The sequence below is a fragment of the Prunus avium genome, chromosome 6, assembly GCF_965620075.1.
Source record: "Prunus avium chromosome 6, drPruAviu1.hap1.1, whole genome shotgun sequence".
Lineage (NCBI taxonomy): Eukaryota > Viridiplantae > Streptophyta > Magnoliopsida > Rosales > Rosaceae > Prunus > Prunus avium.
The window spans coordinates 8,008,399-8,031,372 of NC_142289.1; the positions used below are offsets into that span (position 1 = coordinate 8,008,399).

Consider the following 22,974-nt stretch of genomic DNA (forward strand, 5'->3'; position numbering starts at 1 on the left):
CCATTCTAATCTTCACTGTGTACCTGCCAGAATTATAGAGTGAGATTTTTTACCCTTCGATCATTCTAATTTATTCTCTCTCTCTCTCTCTGTGCAAGGTTTCCAATAGTGAACTAATTTGCATGCGGCCGGATGGATACTATTGTCTAGAGAGAGAGAGAGAGAGAGCAGTTCAAATTATTGAAGCAACAGTTCATGAGGACTTCCTTACAGAGACTGCCTTGAGAGTTGAGAAGGGTCTAGCTAGCTAGGGCTTCAAAAGCTTCTGTTCTCAAGAGCTTTCGGTTCTAAATACTAATTAAAGACTGTTCGATAAATATTCTGGTTGAATTGAGTTGGGCTAAAACAGATTGTAATGTGATGCTTCTCCATTCTTCCAAGTTCAAAGTATAATCTCTTTGTAGGGGTTCCATTTGGTTGATAAATCACAAAATTTTATATATACAAAATAGGCATGCATGTTCTTGTTCCCAAAGGACCTACAAAAGGTGAACTGATTAGACTGCGGAGCCCTGTTCCGACCCTACAAAAGCAACCTACACGAGAATTTAAAAACAATCTTTCACCAAAAGAAGAACTACAGTGGCCTGCATCATGCAAGACAATGCACCCCTAATTGCTTAATCTGACTTTTAATGCCTCAGGGAAACGCATGCTATGGTGCCATTTTTAAAGTTCCTTCAACTTTGCACATGTAATGGCACCTATGATAAACATAAAATGTGTGCTCATTGAATCTCACATCCCTTTTCAGTTAATTTCTTCAAAAATTCATACCTCTATGGACAACCAAAACAAGTTCCGTAAAGAACATCCAGCAACGTCATTAACACCCACTTGACTTTCAATTTATCATTTCATTCATTGTCATTATACACTTGATCACTGGTGAAAGTTCTAAAACATTAACAGAGGTCGATATTGGGTAACATTAGACGCATCCATTAGGTCAACCAAACAAGACAGAACCACTTTCTTCAAGTCTACCTGCATAGAGAAAACAAGACAAACAAATAACTCATTACACTAGTGAAGGAACTTTATGCAAACTTTAATTTGTTCACAATAAAGAAAGCAAGACAAGTTTACAACAGTGAGAAAGATATTTCCCAACATTTGGATCGTATTCTGATTTTCTTTGATAGATTTGGATAGATCTCATGCATGCATTAATATTTAATATACAACCTTCTTTCCACAGACTAAATATAGCCATAGGTACAGGAAAAGTTTACTATATATTTATGAATTTTGTGTGATTTGACTATAGTAGTATATATTCAAATTCTGATTACCGTAAATACAGAAAATAGACAATATGTGTTCCAATATCTGTGTTGTATGTATCTCACCTTGCTTTTAGAAGAATGGTTGTATTGTATAGGCGCATCTGTGTTCCCTCATACCCCTATCATAGCATATCGATATCCTTATATTTTTCCACTCAAGAAAGTGTGAAAACTGGCCTCCCACGATAACATATGCCTCCACTATACGGAGTTAATAGTCACTGCATTGACACTTACCACACAGACAGGGAATGTCGATGCTCGAGGCCTCTCACTAGCAAATGAATGCATAAAATTCCCTCACTCAATTCCCATTCTGTGAGAATGCAGTAACCCTTGAACCTATTACTTCGTCTTTTCAAGAAAAACCAATTTCCAACAAAGAGAAAGACAAAGGTTGATCCTTACTAGGTGATACTAATAAACCATGGATATAACTCAGAAGGTGAAGCTACTTCAAAAGGGAAAATTAGCATCAAAAGAGCAATCCACTCAGTCACACTTGATTCCCAGTCAAGCACGAAAGAGAAACTCCAGCTACATAAAAACTCACATTTCAAATGCTCTGTTGTTTAGATGGCTGAAGCAACCTGCTGGAGACTTCATATTCTCATAACAGGGAATGAGGTTGGTAAATCCCAATCTATCATTTCTCAGTAGATCTGATATACCAAGATCGCTCACACTCCTGACCTCATTCCATTGAGCCCAATGACTGTTTGACACATGCACGTCACTGAATTGTTGAGTGCTGGACTGTACAAATGAAGATGTATTGTTGGGCTGGAATTGATCTGGATGCTGTGGAGAAATTCTATGTGCATCATTTAGGGAAGAGTACCTAGTACTGAAGTGGTCTTGAAATCCTAAGTTCTGCTGTGTAGAAGTTGGCTGGTGCCTCATCAAATGGAGACTTGCATCAGGCTCAGAAGTATTAAACTGAGATAAAGTTCCTCTCCTACTCAACCCTCTCGCCAATATTCCTTCACCAACTTCCAGAATTGCCTGACCATTATTCTTAACATCCCCTGTGTGGTCAGAATTACCAGTCGATATACAAGATGGTTGCAACAAATGATTCACTGGAGGGCACAAGCAGTACTCTTAGAATAAGTCTACAAAAGAAAACCCACAAAACAACATAAGAAAACCCACAAAACAACATAAGAGACAACTTACCAGAACTGTCAAAAGCTTGGTTCACCCTCCTGGTGCTCAAATGAGATGGAAACCCTGGAGGTGGTGCTCTGCTTGGCACTGAAAATCCTGGCGGGACTGAACTAGGAGCTTCTGTAACCGTCAGAAAATGTCAGAGCAATGGACAAAAGAAGTTAATTTATAGATTCATATATGCTAACATAAAAAAGGAGAACCTAAAAGATACTGACTGAGGGTAAACTTTCAACAATAAAGCACCATAGAAGGCTATGCCTAGTGCAAATTTGCGATCAAGATTCAAGAGAAATGACAAATCATGAACTACAAAAAAACAGATTCTACCTGCTGTTTACCCAATAACAAATAAACAAGTGGAGTGAAAAAAGAGCGAGACAGAGAAAACATCATTACAATAACTTATTAAAAGTTACAAACCTGGAACTTTAGAAGACGCATATGAAGGAATCCTGAGAAATTTATTAGACTCAAGATCTACAAAGGAATCCTTCTTGTCCATCAAATCAGATAATGCAGAGTAGTCATTTGATGCATGCCATATATTATCGCAAGAGTCCTCTTGTTGGGCAAATGAGAACCTGGACTGCTTTTTATCAAGAAGTTTTCTTGAACTTTGTACTTTCAGGAGACTGCAATCTTTATCAGTTTCACCCAACAACTTAATGAGATTGTGAAGCGGAGATAGAGAGCCTTCAGTTGCATCCAAGTCCATTGCCAAAATATTTGAGATTATGCCACTCTCTCCTATATCGTAAGCAAGACTGCAGTCAATACTGGGCTTATTGGTGTCAGACCCTCCCAAGTACTTGCCTGATCCCATCTTGGGTACCACACTGGTAGGTTCAACTGTCCTATCAAATTCACCGATGCTATTGCCTTTGTTATCAACGGATTTATTTGACAAGTTTGATGATGGATGACATATGTTTTTGTTACTTGTCAAGTCAGTAGATGTTGCTCTAATACCCCGACCAATACCATTGTTTGGTAATAGACAACCTAAGTCTTTTATGGAAGTTCTATCTACTAGAGCTTCTGAAGTTGTATTTGATACAGCTACTTGACCATTATTGTTGATAATCTGTTCATTCAGTACCAGTGGATCCAAACCATTAAAATGCCCTTTACAGCCTTCTGCAGATATAATAGGTCTTACATTGCGGGTAGAACTTTCATTCCTAACAACTTCGGATGAAAGGGGATGAAGATCATTAGATGTCTCAGGATATTGATAGGGCAGCCTTTCGGAACCTGGAGAATTTGTTGCTGTGGGCACACTAGGGGAGACTTCCATGACCCTGATACAGAAACCAAGATGACATTAGTTCTCGAACACACAATCCAAAGCATGAAACCACAGATCATAAAATTAGATACCAAGGTGCTCTTGCAGGAATAGATCTTCTAAAGTCAGAATCTGCACAAGAACTCTTAACCACATTCCCAGCAATCTGTTGAAAGAAGATAAATAAAAGGTTAAACATAACTGAAGCGCACTGCATAGATAGCATCCAGAGCTTATCGGCATAAATCATGCATTTTATTTACTATAACACTTCCATCTCAATGATCATCGTTCATTTGATTTTAAAATACCTTGCACCTTTCTGCCACTATAGTATAATTATCTATCTTAAGCAAATAAACCAAAACATGTGCAGAGCCTTACATCTGATGGTTGTTTAACAAGTGGTTTAGCTTCTGTCAATCTTTCACATTTGCTATACTCATCCATCGGGGGAGGTAAACCTTTCCCCGGACGCCGATGCAGATTATTTGTAACACCAATATTTTGATGATCTTTACTCCTGCGAAACAGTAGAGTTTAAGATATAAACTACAATACAATATTTACCAAAGAGATAAGGGCCAAGTCACAAGTGAGATTGCCCAAACAGTAAAAAAAAAAAACATTTAATGCAAATTTCAAATGCACAGAAGGCATGTGAGATTGCTCCTTTTATATACCTTTCAAAGGCTGAAACTAATCCATCCTTGGTAAAACTATCTTCCTGAGAGCCAAAATCATGCAAATACCAACAATCTGGATTGTTGCAAGGCTGAACCAGTGAAAGAATTCTTCTTAGTGATGACAAAACTAAGTTTTTCTTGTGCAAAGAACTCACCTAGATGAAATAAGTTAACTACTTACTACATTTTTCAACCAAGCATGGCAGTACTTTGTGGTTCCAAAACATGCCCTGAAAATGCAAAAGTCATAGAGTCACAAAACTGCAATCAAGGCACTATAATCCTAATAGATACCAACGCAGGCTTACCTCAAGGATTTACCATCTAACATAAAACTGTGTACTGATTGAATACATCGAGCTGCTTCATATTCCTTTGTGTATGATATATACCTAATACAAGGAATGGAATCATGGTCCATTATTACCAAAAAAACAAAAAACAAATATATAGCCTTGATAACCAGCTACCTTGCCTAATAAAGAGACAAACTTTTACAGCCTTGAAAGACAGCTATAGCCCAATCAAAATTGTAAATGGCATATAATTACGTAAAAATAGGGATCATTAATGACTAGTAAACATAGGCACGAAAGAAAATGTGAACCAAATACTGTACATTCCACATCAAGCAGGCTTAAACTTAAGACACTAAAAGCAGTAAGCCAGCTTACACACAACAACCGTTGTTTGGAGACTGTTGAATAACCCCATTTGCTGTACGAGAAACAGAAACCTTCAAAACCTTTCCATACTGGCCAAAATACTCCCTGCGCTTAAGAAGCTAGTAAAAACCCCACAAAAACATATTTCAGAATCCACATTAACAAAAGTACAGATTTATATAAGTTCCATAAAACATCAGATTAGTTGTGCACTAGGTTCCATTTAGATACCTAACAAAAATGAGACACACAGTAAGACACTAGCTACTCACGTCTTCATTTGCAAGGTTAAGAGGTAATCCAATCACATATACTAGGGTCCGTTGGAGAACTCTAACATCAGTAAGTTGCTTCTTTGCTTCAGGTCCCTTGGGCTTTTTCTGTTTCCGCTTCAGATTAATATCAGCCACCAACCTGTTCAAGGAGGGGAAAAGTTAATCCTCAACTTGTCACACAATTTTATACATTAACAAGAAACTCCTCCAATAACTATACCAACTTTTGACAATTTGCTGCCACTCCGACAATTTTTTCTTTGTCATAAGTCGTACGGCACACCGGACAACGACCCTCTTTTCCATCCTTCTCTGCCATTTCCATAATGTGATGCCAACACCAAACACACACCTGTGACAGTATGGGGATCAAGCAGGGCACAAAGATTAAACTCATACCAAAAAATGTGAACAGTTACCATGGAAAAATATCCCCCCCAAAAAAAAACCGCTTACCCCATTTATATGAATTACAAAGTCATCACATTTTCACATCCTTCTATCCAATTTTCTATATCAAAGGTTTTTACACTTAAATGGGCGAGTAACTACACACATTGTCACATTCACAGAGGTAGCAGCAGCAGAAACAATGAATTTATGATGGCCACAAGAGCAGAAATCACAAACAAACAAAACGACCGAGTAAACAAGGCTAGTGTTGGTTCGTTCAGACCTCGTAACCACATTTGCACGGCTTCAGCTGCTGATCCGTAAAATCCATCTCCTCAGCGCAAATTGGACACGTTTTTTCTCCCTTGTCACTCATGATTTTCCTGAGAAACAAACAACGCCACAGCGATTACAAATTCAGCACCCGCAGACCTAAATCATAGCGCATTGGCATTGCAATTGTATTATGCATAATTAAAAAACTATCCAAACAACTCTACTCATGAGGTATTCGGGAGATGACTTACAGTGTGCGATGGAGGAGGAGAGAGAAGCACCGAATAGAGTGTGGAGATGAAACCCTGGATAGGATAAAGCACGACGAAATAGAGAGAGAAAGAAAAACAAGGCTTGAGGGTTTGGATGCGTAGGCCAAAGTGGAAACGAGCGTTTTTTGGTGGCCTTTTTGCGCGTCTCATGACCTGTGTCACTGGGACTTTATGACGTGTCACCTAACGCCCTTGGACTTCGCGCTAATTTCAATACCACCACGCGTTTATACATGTTTGCCCTAACCGCGAACAACCAATTGTTTCTGAGCTGGGCTTTGACTGAAAATATTGGATCAGTTTTGGGCTTCGCTTGGCTTTTGGATATGTATCACATGTTGGGTTTCGAGCCCACAATTAAAATTGCTTTATATGGGGCTTCTTTTTTCTTTTTCTTTTTTTCACTAGAGCAACATTCTAAACTAGTCTAATGTATGAGAAAGATGATCGAACAATTCAGGTGCAATGGGGTGGGTCGGGCATACTGTCCTAACCACATGGCATTTGCTAACTGGTAGTATGGGCGAAAATTGATCGAACAACTCAGGTGCAATGGGCCGGGTTGGGCATACTGTCCTAACCACATGGCATTTGCTAACTGGTAGTACGGGCGAAAAGAGTTTCGGATGACTTAACGTCCGTTGACATATAACATTAGTTATTCTTTTTTTTTTGGATGAGATCTAAGGGTGTCCACCGCCGACAGTAGTGACTAATCCCTTTCGCCGCGGGAGCTATCCAAAGGAGGTAAACAGCTGGCCACGAAATGCGCTCCATTCCCATGGACGGGGATCGAACCCCCAACCACATGGTTAAGGAATGAGATGAGCTACCACCACACCACATCTCATGGTTTAGTTATTCTCTCCTTAATAATTGAGGTCCAAGTATCATCCTATTATTCGTCTGTATTATCGTCTCACAAATGCCATGTGATAATACAGTACTACCTAATAATTTCTCCTGACCCACATTTGCATTTCAAGATAATTATAAAACTGCTATTATTATTTATTTTTATTAGTTTAGTTTACAATTTTAGAGATATAATTTAAGCCATTTGTTAAATATTTCTCCTTTTCTTTTGGTCAGAAATTAAATACAAGGGTCTCTAGAACTCGCTAAAATGATCCATCCAATTCTAGTCACACATTACACCTACGCATAGCAACCCACGCGATTGAACAGAAGAAGCCCCATCAAGTCAACCATGCACCACTCTCCGTCTGACACGTGGCTCTACAATTCCAAGTCCCATTTCCCGCTCATTAAGCACACAGCATCGCAACCCCACATCGCTGACGAAGCACGATCCTAGCCGTACGTTTAGCACCCGAAGACTAAAACGAGAGCGCTAGAACCTTCGTCCCGAAACAGAATACGCTTCCTATATATACAATTTCCCCTGCTTCTGTGCTCTGGCAGTTTGTACTGATAACTTCGACCATTTCAAGCAAGCTTCAACTGTTTCTAGCAACTTCGATCGTGTAAGGAAAAACTTTTCCTTCTCTTCAATTTCATATATTAATTTTCTCACTACCCAAACAGAGGGTGGAACAGATCAATTGTCGCCATGGCGAAATGCTACCCGACTGTGAGCGAGGAATATCAGAAGGCAGTAGATAAATCCAAGAGAAAGCTCCGAGGGCACATCGCTGAGAAGCACTGCGCTCCTATAATTCTCCGATTAGCGTAAGAATCAAGAACTCTCCCTGCTATATACTTCATGATCTGAGAGCTCCATCTGTTGGTAACGATTGGTGTTTGCTTTGTGTTTGATGTTTGGTGATGATCGCAGATGGCACTCGGCTGGTACCTTCGACGTGCAAAGCAAGACAGGAGGGCCGTTCGGGACCATCAGGCACCCGGAGGAGCTTGCTCATGAAGCAAACAATGGCCTGGATATTGCGGTCAGGCTTTTGGAGCCGATCAAGGAGAAGTTTCCGATTCTCTCATACGCAGATTTCTACCAGGTATATAGATATTTGTTGATAATATTTGGCTTGGGTTTTGGTTTTGGTTTTTAGTTTGAATTTGTAGATTGATGTTGTGAGTTTTTATTTGATTGTGTTCTGAAGTTGGCCGGAGTTGTTGCTGTGGAAATTACAGGGGGGCCTGATGTTCCTTTCCACCCTGGTAGACCGGTGAGTGCCTTCTTGGCTTATTTTCAATTACTGGCTCATTTCTTGTCATTCAAATCACAATACAAAACGTACGCAAAAGTAACTCATTAAAATTATATAAATTGAAAGTTTATACACGCATGTCATACTATGATTTGTCTCGAAGTTTCCTTTATTATATGCCCAAAACCTATTTCCCATAGTACATGTAGTTCACATTTGTTTGTCCTTTTAAAAAAAAATTAGCCTTGTGTTGTCGAATAATTGAAAATTATATAGGAACAAATAGCTTGGTCTAATGAAACTTGATTGATTTGGTGGTTTTTTAGGTTATTGACATTGACAATACAATATGTGATGATATTGATTGTTTAGAGTGCCTTTCTTGGCTCTCAAACAACGCAGGCATGGCAAGATTGTTTTAAAATGTGATCTTATTTTAAACTTGTACTCATTGGCTCAAATCATGTACTAATTTCAGGACAAACAAGAACCGCCACCAGAAGGTCGCTTGCCGGATGCCTCCAAAGGTCAGTTAGCTGCTAGATCTTTGCAACTAGTGTATGGTTGTAAGATGAATGTGCTTAATTTTTCTTTGTGTTGTTCCTTTTAGGTACGGATCATTTGAGGGATGTCTTTGGTCACATGGGTCTTAGTGACAAGGATATTGTTGCATTATCCGGTGGACACACATTGGTCAGTTCATGCAAGACCATCAAAACTCTTCTATTTGTTTCATTTACTGGTAGAGTTTAGCATTTTAAATATTGTGTGTTTGGGAATTTTGTTTTCAGGGTAGGTGCCACAAGGAACGTTCTGGATTTGAGGGACCCTGGACAACCAACCCTCTCATTTTTGACAACTCCTATTTCAAGTAAAGACCTATTCATCTTCCTCAATAATAACACTCTTGAATTTATACCACTTTCTAGATAGTTAATATGATTTGTTTCCCAAACAGGGAACTTCTTAGTGGAGAGAAAGAAGGCCTTATCCAGCTGCCATCAGACAAGGCTCTTCTGGAGGATCCTGTCTTTCGTCCTCTTGTTGAGACCTATGCCTCGGTTTGTATCTGATTGTGCTTTATACTTCATATGATCACTAAATTATAGCTTAGCTATACCCTTTTTATATCTTGATGTTAATTTGATCCCGTTTTCGGTTGCGGTGATTTTGCTTTAACTAGGACGAGGACGCTTTCTTTGCGGATTATGCTGAAGCACATTTGAAACTCTCAGAGCTTGGGTGAGATTGAAAAACACCTCACTTTTTATTGCTTTCCTTCCATTATTCTCCATAGTTGCTCACATTGTAACATGCCAATGTTTTTTTGTTTATTTTTCCAGATTTGCTGATGCCGAGTAAAGGGGGATTGTAAATAAGGCAGCGATGGCTTGTGTGATGTTAATTCTTCCAGACCAGGCTGAATATATGCTTGTAAATTGTATTAGTTGTTGGTGTGTGGTTTTCTGGCTATATCCAATAAGCCTTTGTGACTGTTGGTGAGTGTGGTAATAATATGACTTAAACTTGTGTTTATCATAATGATCCACATATTACCATTAATTATATGCTGCTTGCTTATGTAATATTTATTTCTATGGGTTATTTTATCTTACATGGTTAGATATAAAATGCTGTCTGCATATTTGTATCTTACTTGGAAATGGTTAGATTAATCCAACGGTGTTGGGTCATTGTTGTCTGCATTTTTACAAGAAATGCTAACTCTAAAGTAATTGCAAGATAATTCACCATCTAGAGAGAGAGAGAGAGAGAGAGAGAGAGAGAGTAACCAGAAGACTTTCTTGCAAAATTGTTCATGCTGATTACAAAAATAGATAGGGCTGAAGATAAACAATATAGAATATAAGAATGCATACTTTAAAATCGAAACAATAGAAGACAATTCAGAAAGGAAAGATGGATGACAAACTTCATCAAATGGAACTAGCAAACGCATGATGATTTTGTTGTTGGACTCGGAAACTACAATTGCTGATGTAGCTCAATCAAGAAACTTTTGAAATAAGTAATCTAGATACATAACATCCATCAACCCGACCCGGATCATCCATCAATTACCTCCAAAAACAATCAAAGGCTTTCGCAACGACTGCTCTCTGTTTTCAGATGAAAATTTTAGTCTAAGAAAAGAAATTGCCTGTTAAAATTAGTGGGTAAAGACTTAAGCTTGGTAGATTAACAGAAGAACAAAATTTCAAAATAAAACTTAATAAACAAAATATAATACAGAACTTAATTCTTATCTTTAGGTGCACCATTTTAAGAGCATCCACAATGGTAAGGTGTATATGGCGGTGTATGTCAAATATACATATTTGGTTGCCGGAATGTCCTGCAATAGGGAGGTGTATATGGTTGTAAATGTACATCACAATCATGAGATGGGAAAAGATGCAAATGTACATCTAATTTTACACCCAGCCAAGTGGGTCCCATAACAAAAATGTCAAGAGAGGAGATCGGAAAGCTGCCTAAAAGATGGGGAACTTATTAAAATGGTGGACCTAGGTAGGGCGTGGCTGAGATTTATTAAAACAGGGAAGTTATTAAAATGATGCAAATGTACAAAGTTCTTCTCCAACAACTCTCTAATGTATGGCCATATTTCATTCAAATTGAAATATGAAACTAACAATTACACTGATCAATGGTGAAGAATAAATTCATATCCGTCGCTACGGTTCAGATTAATTTTATTTACATCATATTGAATGAAATTATATCTTATCAGAATTTTAAAAATTTTACGTCGATTTGTTTAGAAAAAATAATTAAACCTAACACACACAAAATTAACACAAAAATATTAACATTAAAAAAAAATTAACACAAAAAATGAATTAATACAAGAAAATCGGATTTACATCTTTGAATTTGCATCCAACTCATTGGAGCAAAAATGAAATTTGCATCTCTCAAAGGTGTAAAGGAGATGTAAAAGTGGTTTTACACCTCCGAATTTACACCTCCCCACTATGGATGCTCCAAGTTCTAAGCTCAACATGCCATAACTTTCCAGAGAACCAAATGTCATTTGATTTCACAAATTTAGGAATCGTCTGTCATAAATACTCACACATATATAAAGAATCCCAAAAATGAAAAAACTTCATCGTTTTCATCAATATGTGTAACATGGATACAATTAAAATTCGTTTAAACCAAAAGTGTGAGTTTCTGTAAACTCTATCTTGAAGGATGAATGATTTGTAAACTCTATCTTGAAGGATGAATGATTTCTTGAGGTTTAAGGTATCATCCTACATTTTTGGGATGGCTTTTTATCGCCAAAAATTGCTTCACTTTAAAGTTAAGCACTTTAAGGTGTTTGGTCAAAATAAAATATCCTGATTACTTTAAAAGCAATGACATTCTGACATCAGCTTTTAAAAGCAACATCTAGGTTGCTTTTCAACACTGCTTTCACAAGAAGCAGATAAGAGCTTTTAATGAATTTTTTTCAATTCCCATAATACCATCATTAATTTCTAAAATGACATCTGCCATCACCACCACCTCCTCCACCACCACCCACCTTCACCTTTATTTTCACCTCCACCACCTCCACCTCCGCTGATCACCACCACCAATACCCCCCCTCTCCCACCACCACATGGTTAGCACATAATACTTTCAACATCATGTCCATTTTAGTCATTATCCACAGTTACACTAGTTTTATATTAAAATTTACTAAACGGTTTTGACATTACTTTTTATACTAGCAACACTTAAAAAATGGGGCAGGTACAGCTGGAGGGCATAGGGGATCACGGTCGATGGTCATCAACAGGGTAAACTTCTGAGGTTTGCAGTTTGTGTGTAGCTTTTAGTTGCTGTGTGACAACCATAAGGTCTGATATTTGGTGTTAGGGGATCTTAACTTTGTAGCTTTTAAACATACATTTCCTTTTTCTTCATACATGAAGGATCATTACTAAAGGAAGAGAAAAAGGAAGGCACCAATAAACTGCAGTTTTTAGTACTGTGGTTTCAAATGGGACTTTTAGTAAGACATAGTGGTTCATTCATTCATTATAAAGCTTTGGTGAGGTGATTATGATTTTAATTGGGAATAGGGACAGGCACAACAGCTCAAGGTGGTGGAGTTGCTGGTGATAATCTCAGTCAACATAAAGCCAGACTCCGAGCTGCTGCTGCTGCAGCATCGATATATGAGAAGTCTCATGTATATCCATCTGCAAACAGACTAGTATGGTACGGTACCTTTATCCTAGTGAACTGTTTGCTTTTTATATTGTTGAGTGCTCATATTGTCCCTTTGGCATTTTTGTTTGTTCCTAGGTTTTAGGTATTTGCATGCCTGTTAGAGTGTGCATGTGTTTATACTTTGGATATGTGGCACTGCATAGAATGCTGCAAAGCAGAGCCTTACAGAATGTCCTGTTGTATGCAGGTCTCCTGGACATGTGGCACAGTGGCACTTCCTCAGGTACAAAGACAAATGACCGACTCCGCTAATACTGAATCTAGTGGAGTATCGCACCCACAGCTTGCAACTCCTGGTGGATCTTCAAACTTGTCCTCCCCTCAATTTCCACATTACATGTTTGTCCCATTTGAGGTTCCTGGAGCCAATGCGGCCAATGGGGAGAGTGGCGGCGATCCGAATATAACAGCTTCTCAACTGGAGGCCCAGAAAAAATTTCTCCAACACCAGATCGAGGTACTATTGATTGTTTGTTGCGAAACATAATTTGAACAAAAGATAATCACTTATGCTGTGATCTTGTGGTCGCTGCCCGCCATTTCATTGTGCTTTGCTTCTGAATAACTACTTTTCTTCTACAGATCCTGCAGAATCAGCTCCAAACTTTACAGAAGCTAAAACTGAAGGAAAGCATGGACACGGGTCCATCAGCATCTTCGGATGGCAAAGGAAAGAATGTCGAATCTTCGTCCTCATCTGTTTCAGATTGTGGACGTCATGTGGAGCTTGAAGAGATTGATTCATAGGCATCGCTAACTTAATGTATATTTTTAGACGCAATATGTTATATGTGGATACAAGGGATGAGAAAAATAGGTTAGGGATAATAACTGGAGTTTGAGCGATATTGTATAAGTTACTCTTTTTTTCTTTTTTGTTTCTTTTTGAACATTAACAATGCTAAAATTTGATTATGCAAAGCTAATGTTTCTTTGTGAACATTAGCAGACGGAGGAACATCTTTCTAGCGAGTCAGTGACAAACCAATGACCGTTGAATGCAACTGTGTGTTAGGAAATAGGTGTGTTCTAAAACACTGAAAAAAGAACCGTAAATCAAACTAATATATAGTTCCCGTATATATGTCATATAATAGGCCCCATTTCTTAATTCTTGGCATATTACATACGTGTGACGGTCACTTAGTCATGTTATGTTACTAATTCACACATATTTAACGTGTGACAGGTAAATTATGTTGTGTTGTTACTAATTCACACATGTTATAATAATGTGTGACGGTTAAATTGAAAGTTGAGGGTGTGACATGTGAATGATATATATAAGACCAAAATGCAAGAGCCGCGGCGGCCACGTCCAGGCAGGAGTGAGTTCCCTTGACCTTATTGTGTAAGATGTTGATCTCACAGCCATTGGACCAAAGTGGTGGGGTGGTGTGTGTTTTGGTTGGTTACCTAACCCAATAACCCGCAACAATGGCCTTGTTGTTGTTTGTCTTTGATCCCAAATTGAGAAGAATTCAATGGACCAGAGCTTTATCATTATCTTATCACATGTGATGTGATGTGATAATCGTGTTTTTTATTTAATACCAGAGCTTTCTTCCCGGGAGAGGCTGGTAAAAAGATTCACATGCTATTAATATTATACAGAGGCTAAAACCAAACTGTTTGGTTTTGGGTTGTTGCTCAAATTTCATTATCAGGTACTAGTACTAGGATATTTTATCCATTAGGCACCAGAAATAGAAAAGTAGAAGCAAAGTAAATCGTGCAATGTGATGTACTAGGATAAATAAATCTATTGATTGTTACTGGTTTCCTAAAAGTGTTACGTACCGTAATGAAGCCTCAACTCAGGCATTAAAATACTGTTAACATTAATTAATTAATTAATTAATATTAAGAGTAAAGCAAATGAATAGGAACACCAAAACGTACCCATTTGTCCAGGATATGTTGGAATTTTGCTGGTGAGGTCTGAATTAACTGCTACCGTTGATCAGATAGTTTGTTTATAAAGTGGTCCTTCCTCTTTCTTAATTGTGTTGGATTAGGTATCCCTATTTGAGCTGGCTCTGGGCCGTTGGATGGAGACTGGGGTGGGGTGGGGGAATGAATTCAATATACATATCTAGAATGGCTGCAGCCTGCAGGCATATATACATTTACATATTTGAGCTCGTAAATGTTAAAAAAACCTACTCTAGTCTCGCTTATTAATTGATGATGATTATAATCCAAGATTAATTAGTTGTTATAATGATTATAATATCCAAGATTAATTGATGGTCAGTGGAAAATTCATTCATCTGTGACTGGAATGAATGAGAATATATAAGAAGGAAGGTTAGGGAGTGAAAGGAAAAGCGATGAGTAATATTCATCGAATATGGTAGCTTGGTAACTCTCACTGAACATGTTAATACCAATAAAGAAACAGCCAAGAGCAAACTAGCTTAGCCTTAAATTCAGCGAATTTCTGCAAGTCTCAACTTGCAATGACTGAAATGCTTTAGGGTACCTTCACCAGCAAATTTTCGATTACGTCTAATTGTTTGTTGCCTCGTGTTTCTCTCTCTCTCTCTCTCTCTCTGTGTATATATATATAGGTGGCATGGCATTATGGAATATGCCTCCTGAACTCATCTGAACTGCATCAGCTAGCTGTAGTCAGAGAAAAAAGATCAAGTACTATCATCACTAGCTAGAAGAGAAAGACTCATGTTGGCCATGAAGATTTTAATTAGCTTGCAACTTTTAGGCTTGACGTTATTGTGTGTTGGCATCTTCCATTGCCAAGCTTGGCCTCGTTATACTTTTGTGGTAATTATTAGTATAGTATTATATCATCTTAATTACTAATTGATTAATTAACTCCTCTGATATTTTATATTGGTGTGTGTGTGTGAATGTATCAATTGCATGCATGCATGCATGGTTATGTAGATATGATCATGTTAATTGATTCAGAGCTTGAAATAAACAAAACTCATGAAGGATATCTTTGTAAATATTGTAGGTGGAAGAAACTCCATACAAAAGACTGTGTAGCACAAAAAACATATTGACCGTAAACGGTCAGTTTCCTGGACCAACACTGTATGCTCGTACGGGAGATACTATCATCGTCGATGTCTATAACAAGGGCAATCGTAACATTACTATCCACTGGTAATATTCATTTATTTATTTATTTAAATATATTATTTTTATGTAATTGTGACTTGTGATATATAATTAAAGGATTTCATTTCAGGCATGGAGCTAAGCAACCAAGGAATCCATGGTCGGACGGTCCTGATTATATCACGCAGTGCCCAATCCAACCAGGAGGCAGGTTTACCCAAACTATCATATTTTCCTCAGAGGAAGGCACGCTATGGTGGCATGCTCATAGTGAGTGGGATCGAGCCACCGTCCACGGCGCTATAGTCATCTACCCCAAGAAAGGAGCCACTTACCCTTTCCCCAAGCCTCATGCAGAATTTCCAATCATTTTAGGTACGTAATGCAAAATTAATTCGACAATAATATAATGTTATTGGATATATACATGTTCAACAAATTGACTTGAAAATTGTAGGGGAGTGGTGGAAGGAAGATATAGGACAGCTTTATAATGAAACTATTCAAAGTGGAGGGGACCCTAACATTTCCAATGCTTTCCTCATCAATGGTCAACCTGGCGATCTTTATCCTTGCTCAAAACCAGACACAGTCAAGCTGATGGTTGATTATGGGAAGACCTACCTGCTAAGGCTAATCAATTCAGCTGTGCAAGAGATTCTGTTTTTCTCGATTGCCAATCACAAGGTCACGGTTGTGGGCTCAGATGCTAGCTACACCAAGCCATTTTCATCAGATTATGTCACAATATCACCCGGCCAAACCATTGACCTCTTGTTCACTGCTGACCAGAGCCCCAACCACTACTACATTGCTGCTAAAGCCTACGTTGGTGGGGCTGGGATTGTTTATGACAACACAACCACCACCGCCATACTACAATACAATGGAAATTATACCTCAACTTCAACCCCTTCCTTGCCTAATCTTCCTTCCCATAACGACACCAAAGCATCGGTTCATTTTACTGGTAGTCTCAGAAGTCTAGCTGATAAAAACCACCCCGTTGACGTGCCGCGCAACATAACAACTCCATTGTTTTACACACTTTCTATCAACACACTACCATGCCTAAATAATTCATGTGCAGGGCCTAATGGGACACGTCTGGCCGCTAGCGTCAACAACATTAGCTTTGTCGACCCCAGCATTGACATATTGCAGGCTTACTATTACCATGTCAATGGGGCATTTGGAACTCGATTTCCGAATTTCCCACCTTTTCTGTTTAATTTTACTGCTCAGGACTTGCCATTGTACTTACAGACCCCGAAACAGGGGACGGAAGTGAAGATACTGGAGTACAACGCGACGGTGGAGATTGTGTTTCAGGGGACAAATTTGGTTGCAGGGGATGACCACCCAATGCATCTCCATGGATTCAGTTTCTATGTTGTTGGATGGGGACTTGGGAATTTTGACGAGGATAAGGACCCTTTGAAATATAATCTTGTTGACCCACCTCTTCAAAACACCATCGCTGTCCCTGTAAATGGCTGGACTGCCATTAGATTCAAGGCAGACAATCCTGGTAAGACGTTCCTCTGGTTTGGTTAACTTCTGAATTAATCAAGTTATGATGAATGATAATGGATGATGCTGATCATGTGATGTCAATGACTTTTTGGTTGATCATAGGAGTTTGGTTTATGCACTGTCATCTGGATCGGCATATGTCATGGGGCATGGACGTGACGTTCATTGTGAAAAATGGAAAGGGTCTAGGAGCTCAAATTTTAGCTCCGCCACCAGGAATGCCTCCATGCTAATAATTTCTATAAAGCTCTGTCCGGCTGTATATATGTTCATGGGTGGGATGGCAATAAATTGGGCCATGTAATGCAGTCCTTCCTTTCTACCATTGTACTACCCTTTGGACTGGCCAGGATATTATATATGTCATAAAATTTTAATATGTTCCAAAAGAAGTGAGATTATTATTTGCTTGCTAGAGCTGCAAATGTCTGTAATCCTGTCTGAAATATCACCAAAATGTTTCATATTAGCATGTATTTGTAATATTTCAAACTCTACACTCAGTGCTTCTCTATCTTGTAATCCTGTTTCCCCTAAGTTGATCCCAAAACTTGTATGATAGTCGTGGAAAACTACTAATCCTGATAATGTTGCTGCAATATACAAAAAATTCAATGACACCAAAACCTGTATGATAGTCCTGGAAAACTACTAATCCTGATAATGTTGCTGCAATATACAAAAAATCCAATGACAATGAGAATAGTGGCCCAGCTTTGGTTTGTTCTTGTGTTTGTGGGAATTACACCTACAGAAGCATCCACTTCAAGCAGGAACCATAAGCTACTCGTGTTTCTTCCAGCCGAATGAAAATCAGACCAGCTTATTAGTTGGAATATGCAACACTCAAAAACTGAAAAATGGCACAAATATATCAAATATTAGTTTGAGATACAAAGTTCCAACTTTACCTCATTATCATTTGTTGTGTGGGGTAGCATACGGATTTGGACTTTTGCCACATAGGTACTCATTTCGACGTCCAATTCATAAGTTTTCTAGAAATAATTCGTCATAAGTTTAAGAAAACAAACCTGCCAATCCAATATTTTGACGACGTCCAAATTCTTTTTCTTCTTGGGTCGAACCACAAAAGACATATCAAATTTCTCTGACACTGCAGTAAGATCGTTGATTACCTCCAAGATTGTAGTAAGATCGTTGATTACCTCCAAGATTTTAGTGAGGAGGCAGTCCCTTTCTAATTCCACCAAAAATTGGTCCTATGACTCGACTTCTTCCTGGAAAAGTGATTCCATGAAAGCTTGGTCCTCTAGCTCTGAATCGACATCTTGGTCATTTGACTCTGGATCCACTTCTTTCTTGAAAAAATGTTTCAAGAAACTTTCTTTCTCGGCTTTCTTGGAAGCGAAAGCATTGTCCATGGAAGCGGAAGCGGAAGCCTTGGAAGCTGATGCGTCTTTTAGTTTTGATTCTTTGACCTTGTTGTCAATAACCTAAAGCCCATTGAGGAACTTCTATACCAACCCATTGGAATTATAATTAGGATTTTCTGAAAGCTACTCGTGTTTCTTCCAGCCGAAAGAAAATTAGACCAGCATGTTAGTTAGAATATGCAGCACTCAAAAACTCACAAATTGAAAATGGCACAAATATATCAAATATTAGTTTGAAACAAAGAAAAAAAAAGATAGAACTAGTAACATAAAGCCAATGTCATATGCTACAAAGTTTCAACTTTACCTCATTGTCATTTGTTGTGTGGGGAAGTATACGGATTTGGACCCTTGCCTCATAGGCAGTGACGGACCCAGGAATCTTATCTCATAGGGTCATAGTGTAAAAGTTCAATTTTTTTTTTAAAGATTAAAATAACATTGAAAATGAAACTATAGTACATTCATTCATAATTCATGTCAAAAACAACATTACAAATTACAATTGGCCACGACGAGGTTTCATATTTTGAAAACGTAGCATTATAGCTTCATTTTCAATACAATAAAAAACATCCTTCTCAATGTAAACAAGTAAGCTATCACTCAACCATTGATCTCCCATTTTGTTCTGAAGTGGACCCTTGATAATATTCATGAGAAAAAATGTCATTTTGGCTGAAGCAGTTGCAACCGGTAAAACTAAAGCCAATGTAATAAGCAAATACACATAATTGAATGCTCGATGCATCCTTGTCTCCACCATTGTTTTTGCAAGACCACCAATCCTTTGCAATTCAGAGAAATTACTACTCGAACGCACATAATGAATATAAAGCTCAAGTTGATCTTCAAGTGCCAAAAGATCCCCATCCGAAAAGTCTTGAGGATAAAATTGAGCAAGACGAAGTAGCTTTTGTTTATCAAAAGCGACAAATGAATCATTTGGACTCAAACATGCCAAACAAATAAGCAACTCAGTATTTACCTCATTAAAACGATCATCTAACTTCGTAAGTTGCTCATCAATGACATAAATAAAGAGATCCACACGATAATGATGACGATTTGTCTTTATAGGAGCATTACGCCTTGACCTCCCTGAAAGTACGAATGCCTCATCCATGTTAGGAACATCAATATGATGTTTGTCACAAAATGAAGATACCTCATCAACCAATACATCAAACCCATTATTCCTCATCTAATGTAGTTTTTCCTTGCATGATTTCACTAAAGTCATTGCATTCACAATTTCTTGATCTTTCTTTTGCAATGCTTGTGACATATCATTTGTGAGTCACAATATAGCTTTAATTAAGAATAGGTGAAACACAAACTCAAAAGTAAACATTTCTCTTTGAATCTTATTTGCTTCACCAGCACTATCATTGAGATTATCATCAATAATCATTTGAAGCACATGAATCATAAATGAAAACATAGAAATGATGCTAATAATGGTACCGTAATGTGAGTTCCATCGTGTGTTACCGGCACATTTGAGACTTGTTTCTTAATGCAAACCTCGCCTCGTTATAAGACAATCATTTTCAAAAGCTATCACAAGCTCTTCTTGGAGTTGCGCTCTAAGTGCATCACGCCGCTTATAAGATGCTCCAACATGGTTAATTGTGAAGAAAGAGGCAATATCAATATTATTCTTTGCTACGACAACAAGTGCTAATTGAAGTTGATGAGCAAAATACTGAACATAATATGCACAAGGTTGTTCTCTCAACATCTTTGTTTTAAGGCCATTCAACTCACCTCTCATATTGCTAGCTCCAGCATAACCTTGTCCTCGTACCTTGGAAAAGCTCAAACCATTGGAAGAAAAGAATGTGTCAATGGCATCCTTTAGTGAACTTGAAGTGGTGTCGGTAACATGTTGAACCCCCACAAACCTTTCAATTACATGCCCTTTGTCGTCCACATAACGCAACACCATAGCCATTTGCTCTTTCACTGAAACATCACGTGCTTCATCCACCAATATAGAAAAGAATCTATCTTTTAAACTACTCATAATAACATCAAGTATTTCAAAGGCACATGCATTGACAATATCTTTTTGAATCTTTGGAGCTACTAACTTGAGATTCCTCGGAGCATTTTTCAACACAACTTCTTTAACTTTCTCATCATTGTCTTCAAGGAATTGCAATAGCTCCAAGTAATTTCTCCTATTACTTGAAGTGGCACTTTCATCATTTCCACGAAAAGAAAGACCTTGTCGTAACATAAACTTAGTGCACTTGATTGATGCAATTAAGCATCTTCGATATGCCATACGAGCTTGTTCAGAGTGTTTTCTCACAGCCATTTCAATATGTGTATTTTGATTCATCTCATTTGTAGCAGCTTCTCTAGCTTTATTATGAACACTACCAACCGGTCCAACATGCACCTTCATTCTTTCTCTCCCTTTCTTCCAATTCTTAAACCCTGCTCCAGTGAATGCTTCACTACCCACTTGTTCAAAATTGGATTTAAAGAGATAGCAATAAAGACAAAATGCAGCATCTTTAGATACACTCTAATCCAACCAATCAAATTCATCAAACCATTGGGGAATGAAGCATCGATTAATTCCTGATATATTACTTTGTAGGAAAGAATGGCCTCTAGGTTGACAAGGTCTTTTTTGTAGATATGCTCTTCAAACCTCATCTCTAATATTAGTATCATACTCAATCATACGAATTCTTAGTCCAGGGTATGCCTGAAGACTAGCCAAAACTGCATCTAACTCACTTTATCTTAAACTTGAAGTTCTTGAACTACCCACATTATCCGAACTAACCAATGATGACTTTCTCTTAAAATTTTTTTCCATAATTCTACATAAATTAATCAAAATAATAACTAAAATCAATTAAAGAGAACACCAAATTTATACCAATTAACCACAAAACATTCATAAATGAAACATCCAATAAATCAAAACAATATAATACAATCATAAATTCAATTTCAATTCAAGTAATTTAGGTTTAGAGTTAGAATTTACTTGACTTGTGAGGTGGTTGAAGCGGAGGCAAGCCTTTGGTGGCGGCGACTCTGCTGGAAGCGGCGGCAATGGAGGAGCTGGGGCTTAAAGATTTGGTGGGGGAGGGGGTTAAAGGTTTAGAAGGGGAGGGGGGGGGGGGGGTGGTTGGAGATTGGGGATTTAGGGTTGAGGAGAAAAGAATGGGGGTTTTGGAGATGCTGAAGTTGGGTGAAGGGGTTTTGAATTAGTTTGAATTTTTTTTTTTTATAAACCTAGACCAAAACGACGTCGTTTTGGCCAGTGTTTAATTAAAAAATAAAAACAAAGCACGCTAGGCAGCTTCCTCACACCAGCAACCCTCTCCTTCAGTCATTCATGGGGTCACATAGTCAAGTAAAAGGGACCTTCTAGCTTGTTTTCATGAAGTCTAGAGGGTTGTTTGACCCCATTGACCTCATTGTGGGTCCGTCCCTGCTCATAGGTCACTCATTTCGACGTCATATTCATAAGTTTTTTGGAAACAATTTGTCATGAGTTTGAGAAAACAAACTTGACAATCCAATGTTTTGACGGCGTCCAAAATCTTTTTCTTCTTGGCTTAAACCACAAAAGACACATCAGATTTCTCTGTCACTACAGTAAGATCGTTGATTTCCTCAAAGATTGCAATAAGATTGTTGATTACCTCAAAGATTTCAGTGAGGAGGCGATCCCTTTCTAATTCCACTGCAAATTGGTCCTTTGGCTCGACTTCTTCCTGGAAAAGTTGTTCTATGAAAGCTTGGTCCTGTGGCTCTGGACCGACATGTTGGTCATCTAGCTCTAAATCCACTTCTTTCTCGACATTCTTGGAAGCGAAAGCGTTGTCCATGGAAGCGGAAGGGTCATCCTTGAAAGCGGAAGCGAAAGCGTCGTCTTTGGAAGCGGAAGCGTAAAGCGTCGTCCTTGGAAGAGGAAGCAGAAGCTTCGTCATTGGAAGTGGCAGTCTTGGAAGCTGATGCGTCTTTTAGTTATGATTCTCTGACCTTGCTGTCAATAACCTTGAGCCCATTGAGAAACTTCTGTACCAACCAACCCATTGGAATTAGAATTAGGATTTTCTAAAAGCTACTCGTTTTTCTTCCAACCGAATGAAAATTAGGCCAGCATGTTAGTTGGAATATGCAGCACTCAAAAACTCACAAATTGAAAATGGCACAAATATATCAAATATTAGTTTGAGAAAGAGAAAAAAAGATAGAACTAGTTCGAACATAAAGCCA

General features: G+C 38.2%; 3 protein-coding genes and 2 pseudogenes across 3 annotated transcripts; 3 read left to right on the forward strand and 2 right to left on the reverse strand.

Moving 5' to 3' along the window:
- Positions 1 to 823: 823 nt before the first annotated feature.
- LOC110744512 (uncharacterized) lies at positions 824 to 6,448 on the reverse strand. The gene is made up of 14 exons (XM_021944507.2): positions 6,297 to 6,448; positions 6,053 to 6,152; positions 5,601 to 5,728; positions 5,374 to 5,515; positions 5,111 to 5,220; positions 4,745 to 4,828; positions 4,618 to 4,666; positions 4,434 to 4,525; positions 4,135 to 4,273; positions 3,843 to 3,916; positions 2,883 to 3,763; positions 2,469 to 2,579; positions 1,353 to 2,371; positions 824 to 987 (listed from the first exon to the last, which is right to left on the reverse strand). The coding sequence occupies exons 2-13, from the start codon at positions 6,143 to 6,145 to the stop codon at positions 1,839 to 1,841; spliced, it is 2,436 nt and encodes an 811-aa protein (XP_021800199.2). The 5' UTR covers positions 6,146 to 6,152; positions 6,297 to 6,448; the 3' UTR covers positions 824 to 987; positions 1,353 to 1,838.
- A 1,301-nt stretch (positions 6,449 to 7,749) lies between these two features.
- On the forward strand, positions 7,750 to 10,029 carry APX2 (ascorbate peroxidase 2). Its single transcript, XM_021944511.2, has 9 exons — positions 7,750 to 8,009; positions 8,116 to 8,290; positions 8,396 to 8,461; positions 8,922 to 8,970; positions 9,054 to 9,136; positions 9,235 to 9,314; positions 9,402 to 9,504; positions 9,627 to 9,685; positions 9,787 to 10,029. The coding sequence occupies exons 1-9, from the start codon at positions 7,891 to 7,893 to the stop codon at positions 9,803 to 9,805; spliced, it is 753 nt and encodes a 250-aa protein (XP_021800203.1). The 5' UTR covers positions 7,750 to 7,890; the 3' UTR covers positions 9,806 to 10,029.
- Positions 10,030 to 10,755: 726 nt separating this feature from the next.
- Positions 10,756 to 13,428, forward strand: LOC110744519 (uncharacterized; annotated as a pseudogene).
- A 1,524-nt stretch (positions 13,429 to 14,952) lies between these two features.
- Positions 14,953 to 17,878, forward strand: LOC110753064 (laccase-15-like). Its single transcript, XM_088255375.1, has 5 exons — positions 14,953 to 15,484; positions 15,681 to 15,832; positions 15,918 to 16,162; positions 16,245 to 17,318; positions 17,426 to 17,878. Exons 1-5 carry the CDS (start codon positions 15,383 to 15,385, stop codon positions 17,554 to 17,556), a joined length of 1,704 nt encoding a protein of 567 aa, XP_088111501.1. The 5' UTR covers positions 14,953 to 15,382; the 3' UTR covers positions 17,557 to 17,878.
- Positions 17,879 to 19,219: 1,341 nt separating this feature from the next.
- On the reverse strand, positions 19,220 to 21,559 carry LOC148293586 (uncharacterized; annotated as a pseudogene).
- Between the last annotated feature and the right edge of the window lie 1,415 nt (positions 21,560 to 22,974).